We start from the raw sequence: 6,000 nt of genomic DNA on the forward strand, positions 1-6,000 counted from the left end.
AGCATCTTCAACCCATGCCAAAGAGAAAAGACAGTTACACCAGATGATGCTGTGAAACGTATAGAAATGCAGATGCATTGACTGGCTACAACGCCACCTTGAACTTCCCCTTGCTGTTCACATCTATCTTTATTCAAGTTGTGGCCGGTATTTTAATTCTGACTTGAATATATGTACTTTTTAATTTGTGTTGCACCATTCTGAATTCTTTCAAGACTTTACTGCAGTCCTAAGCTGTGTTTCTTGTTTTTGTTTTCATAGCTGTGTAATTGTAGTTCTTAGCTTGTGGATATAAATTAGGATTTCATCTGTTTAGAATCAGCCTGTGTTTTTCTAGGATTCCATGAAAAGCCTGAATAAAGCAACTCAGAATGTCCATCCATTACAGGTGGTACCACTTGTTACAATTAGGCAAACATTTAAACTATATTTGTTAAATGGTCTGTATTCAGTTTTAATTCATCTCTACATTATGCCGTGTTATTTTTATGAGATTACCGTCTATATTGTATGTATGTCTGTAAGGACTGAAATTTACCTTTCAGGTGACTCAGGGTCAAAACACGTTCTTGTGACATCAGTGACCTCTGGGTCACAGCAGTCACCATCATCATAGTCATAGTGGATGGTGTTACATTCAGGCTGACACACCCCATCGCCCCTCATCCAGCTGTAGCAGGTGCTTGGACGCAGACAGTCTCCTCCATCACGGCCTGTGAGTGGGTGATCACACTCCCGGTCACAGTGACGATCTCCCACCTTGGTCATATGGCAGTTGCTGAGCACAAGGCGTCGCCGCAGTGATGAGTTGTACACATTAATTATGCTGAGCTCCAGTGTCAGGTTGTATGGTCCAAAAGCCTCTTCCAGTGCCTGCTTCTGGGAAAGAATCTGCTGCTCTGACACAGTGGGATTGCTACCATCATCATTGCACACATTTACCACACGGTATCGTAGCCTCTTAGCAGCCCGCAGCTCCCAGTTCTGGTTGTAGCTCAGGATAATATCTGGATTGTCACAAATAGTCACACCGCATGGAGGAGGCAGGAAAGGTGAAATCAGCTCCTGTTCTGGTGCTGGTAAGACTACAGTGGCTGGGTGTTGGCGGTCTTTATATGGCACCCATTTTTCCTCCATCATGGAAAAGTCAGCCCAGAGTTCTATCAGGGGGTTCTGTTTCTTTGAACGCCACACATCACTTTTAAAAAGCTCACTCCTACTGCGAGCATGATCCCACAGGACAACACCTCCTAGATAACCTCGAAAGCCTTGTTCAGAGTTAGAGAGGTTACCTCCCAGCAAAAATGTGCGACAGCTCTTGATAAAAGGGCTGTACAGATCACCAGACTGCTGTGTGCTCTCTTTGACCTTGGCACCATCTATAAATAGAGCCATCCGGTGGCCATCATACCTGGCAACCACATGAGTCCAGGCACCTGGCTGGTAGTGCTGATGTCCAGCAAGAGTGGTGGATCTTTGGGCACGGTCTGTACGAAGAGTAAAGAAGAAGCAGCTATCTTTTTTCCCCATGGGTTTGGAAGTCCGGATGCCAACAGACCACCCCTTTTCACTGTGGCTGGTGCAGTTGTCAAACACACCTTTATAAAAATAAAAAATAAAAAGAAGTATGCATAATGGTTTAGCACATATAAAAGGTTTGTCCATTGCCTGTGCTTTTAAAATTGGGATTAAGTTTTTCTGAAAATGTTGAAAATTTTAAATGAATGGAACAAAGTCACCGCTATTCCCAGCTGCTATTTGTAATGAGTAGTCTGGCCTCCAGATGTTCACAGAGAAGGACAGAGAAAGGGCAGGGAACCCCTTCACCCACCCCACACCCACTCACATGAACACAGACACTGTGCTCCCTGAATACTGGAAAAAGAAAGCTGGCGATCCTAAACAACGCATCATGAAGGGCACAAGGCAGATACAAGCCAAAAGGTTTCATTCATTCAGACATTCCACCTTGAGCATAGCATGCTTGCATGTGTGGCCACATACATTTAATTCCATCTGTCTAATTAATCATTTTTATGCTGTATCTTCAGTTCTTCACATAAGAGGTTTAAAGTGTGGACAAAGTAAATTCTCAGATCATTATTCAGTTATTAATTTTAAACCATATTATCCAATAACTGCTATGAACTTGTTTTGTGTTTTTGAACACATTGAAAAATGTGTTTTCCCTCTAGTGGACCGCGTGATTTATTACACCTGGTACGCTGTCTGTGTGTGTGTGTGTGCGCGCGCGCGCGCGTGTGTGTGTGTGTGTGTGTGTGTGTGCGCGCGCGCGTGTGTGTGCGTGCGTATGTGCGCGTATGTGCGCGTGTGTGTGTAAGGGGGTGGGGTGGGGTGGGGGGGGTGATATAAACAAAGTACATTTATGTTTTTTTCTGAAAACACACGTCCTTTTTCCTTACAGTAATCATACAAAGCCATATTTAGGATCAAGTACAATTGCAATAATGGATCATTTCCAGTAATTAAATAATTAAATCCAACTCCAAGGTGCTTCAGAACTCCTGAGAGTTCTTCTGTTTGGCAAATCCACAATCACTTGCTATATCACAATCAAGTGAAGATGTGGGCTGTACTCACATAAGCTTGCATACTACACACAAATGAAAGATTCTGATAATGCAATACAGAGTACCAACCTGCTATAAGGACTGGATTGTTCTGACCTCCCTCAGGCTTGACCCATAGTTCTAGTGTGAAGCTGGAGCGAGGAAGTTCCACTCCAGCTGCTGGATTCACCTTCAGCTGCTCCTTCTGACTAAAATACAGAGCCGTCATCCACTTCGGCGGGACATGGTGGATCTTGGCACGCAACAATTCTGTACCCGATCTGTTCTTCCCCTCCACCTCCCCAGAGTAGTCCTCATTCCCATCCCCTAAATGCTTGTTCCCTTCACCGGTGAACTTTACAGGGCTGCGACGCACTCTTCTTACTGAAGAGGAACTATTCTTCCTTTTCATCCATGTCCTAGGGCTTTGGAGTTCTGCCATGACTGATGCTGATTTAGAGGTTTCACTGCTTGAATTTGCCTTTTTCAGTGAGAAAAACTGTGCAGAGTTGTCAGCATATGAGGAGTCCAGTGCTTCTTTCGGTTTTGAATGTGTCCTTTGGTTAGACCTGTGTGGTAAACCATCAACATTTTTTTCTTGGCTGCACCTGTCCCGTGACTCAGGATCAGAAGAGAGCCGCACTCCATTTGCTTTAAGTAGCGAGTTATCACCATGTTTTTTTTGGTCACCATTTTCATCACACATTCCAGGGACATTGCTTCTGTCAGAACTGTATTCACCTGAGCCGAAGCCTGTGTTCAGCGCTGATTTCAGACAGAGGCCTGGCAGGCGGATATACTTGCCTGGCATGCCTGCTAGAAGATAGTGTCGGGCTGCAGGGACATTGAGGCTGACCGAGCCACACTGCTCTTCAATAGTCTTTTTCTTAGCCTCTTTCAGCACAAGACTCTGCCTATAGCGCTGAATGTGGTCTGACAGAGCTGTGTTTAGCAGCCATGTGTGGAATATTACAAGAATGATGGTCAGTAGTCTGATAAGCATTGTGCAATTAATTCCTCTGCATAATCAAATCATTCAATCTGGAAATATCAGTTTGAGGACGGGTTCTTGTATTATGTTGTCAAACACCCCACCAGTAGCAAAACAAAAATAAACTACGAATAATATGAAGTCAACTCTACTAAATGATTACTAAATGTCACCAAGAACATTTGAGCGAAAAAATTTACACTGCTGGTGTGTTATTGACTGAAACCATCCTAATATCAGACTACTAAATTGAGGGAAATGTCTTTCTGTTGATTATTTCGAGAAATACTGGTTAAATATAAAGGTGAATATGAATTATTGTTTCTTATTGTAACTTATTCTACGTTGGGGGAAGCCATTTTAACAGTTATTATTGAGTGAAAATCGATTATATACAGCCTACACCTTGATTTCTGAGCCAATGTGAGTTTTTTTCCCCTCCACTCAAAGCAGTTTCACTGGATTATCTTCTCTAGCACGCATTTCATATATATATATATATATATATATATATATATATATATATATATATATATATATATATATATATTTATTTATTTATTTTTATATACCGGTTTTATTTACCTCTCATATCTATGTAGATTTTTGTAGAAATCTGTTCTGGTATCAGTGCACCGTGTCGGATGATAACAATTGGCTATAGCTGTATAAAGAAAGCCAAAACACCTCACGCTCATACGCGCGCGAAATATGTCACCTGTTAAGGCGTAGCATCACTGGACTCAAGGAAAATTCTCTACGGTGTTATAGCTCTTAAATAAACACATAATAATAATAATAATAATAATAATAATAATAAAGGATGCTATCCGGTTGTTTGGTTATATGGAATCTAAGGTTAAGGTTAGGTTTATAAGAGGTAGCCTGTCGCCACTTTTCACGCTCTCTCCTTCCGTCCTGCGTGTTCACCACACCAAGGAAAACAAAAAGTATCTTGAGGTTTCATTTGACCGCACAGGAGAGGGGAAAAAAAAGTAAAAGCTCTGACCATCCACTCAATAATTTATTAAATAAGCCGGTTTCCAGCGCACGGGGACGCAAGAAATAGAGTCTGTTGTCATCACTTGTTTCTCTTCAGCTGGTGACGAATGGCACGCGCGTGATTCTCAGTCTGTACAAAAAAAAAACAAACAAAAAAAACAACAACAACAACAACAAAAAAAAAAAACCTTCGACTTTGAAAATATGAAGGATGAGGTTTCCAATGACAATACCCTTTTCAGGATACTTGGGTTTGTGCGTCAGCTGCTCTTTGCCCTGCGTATTCCTCCTGCATCCACTCCTGCCGCCGAGCTCTCCCTCAGGTTTTTTTTTTTTTCTTTCCCCGTGAAGCTCAAACTCACGCGCTTATTTGGGTTTTATCCGTTTCCACCGTATGACGTCACACAGAGACGCCCCCTCCTCACCCTAGCACCCACCCATGTCTCGCACTTTCACTCAGGAAAGCACGCGCGCGTTCAAGCACTGATTCCCGCTGACATCTTCCCTCCCTGCACTGCTCTCACACAAGACACACCACATCTGTTTGACATGTGAAAAGGGAAGCAGTGCTGATATACTGCCCGTGGAGGGAAAAAAAAAACAACAACAAAAAAAAAAACAACCCGAATGTCCAAAAAATATATTACAAAACCTTATGCATCACCTACATCAATGGGCTGTAGATATGTCTTTTTTTTTCTTAACAGAAGAGTGCTTGGGTGAACATGAGATAAAGGCTTCATGCAGACCAGCCCCAGCCTGCAGGACTCAATATTTCCCAACATATTCAGTTTCAGCTTAAACACTTAACTACTGAAAGCTAATGTGAAAAAACACTGTAATATTAATGAATGAATTGGTAACTGTAAAATACTCTATGTTCGATTGTAACAGGTGTTTGAAACAGCCTTCTTGTGTTATTGCTGAACACAATCAAAGAGAGTCCAGTTAAAACAAAATGATCTTTTTATGACAGGTAGATTGTTTGTAGAAGTTTACATCTTTAAACAGTATGTACAGGATTTTTGCTCAGGTTTTATTAGGGACAAGCTCAGAATGGGCGATGGACCCTATTATTTTCAATAGTTTACTTCTTCTTCTTCTTCTTCTTATTATTATTATTATTATTCTGCCATGGACTATGGCAGCCCATAGAACCGTACTGTAAAAAGTTGTGAAATTTTTCACACCGATAGAGGACAGTCTGAACTGTAATCACAGCCAGTTTGAAGTATCTATCTTAAAACCTCTAGCGCCACCTCTAGGTGGCGCTACCTCTAGGTCAAAAATTTCACTCAAGTTTATACTAATAACTTTTGAACTGTAAGAGCTAGAAAGAAATAAAAATTTTCCTATGATTCCTTGGCTCATGTCGAGTTGAGTGCATATCATGGTTTTAATTTCCACTGACTAGATTTTCTGCCATTGTTAATATTC

The 6,000-nt window shown here is 41.5% G+C and overlaps 1 protein-coding gene across 1 annotated transcript in view; it reads right to left on the reverse strand.

The window, feature by feature from the left end:
* pappa2 (pappalysin 2) overlaps window positions 1–4,054 on the reverse strand; it is a 97,456-nt gene extending 93,402 nt beyond the window's left edge. Inside the window, exons 1-2 of the mRNA XM_053627979.1 lie at window positions 2,661–4,054; window positions 539–1,598 (exon numbers count right to left, since the gene is read on the reverse strand). Coding sequence (XP_053483954.1) covers window positions 539–1,598; window positions 2,661–3,573 — 1,973 coding nt within the window. The 5' untranslated portion in view covers window positions 3,574–4,054. The remainder of the gene's footprint in view (window positions 1–538; window positions 1,599–2,660) is intronic.
* Between the last annotated feature and the right edge of the window lie 1,946 nt (window positions 4,055–6,000).

Source organism: Ictalurus furcatus, chromosome 7, assembly GCF_023375685.1.
Source record: "Ictalurus furcatus strain D&B chromosome 7, Billie_1.0, whole genome shotgun sequence".
Classification (NCBI taxonomy): Eukaryota; Metazoa; Chordata; class Actinopteri; order Siluriformes; family Ictaluridae; genus Ictalurus; species Ictalurus furcatus.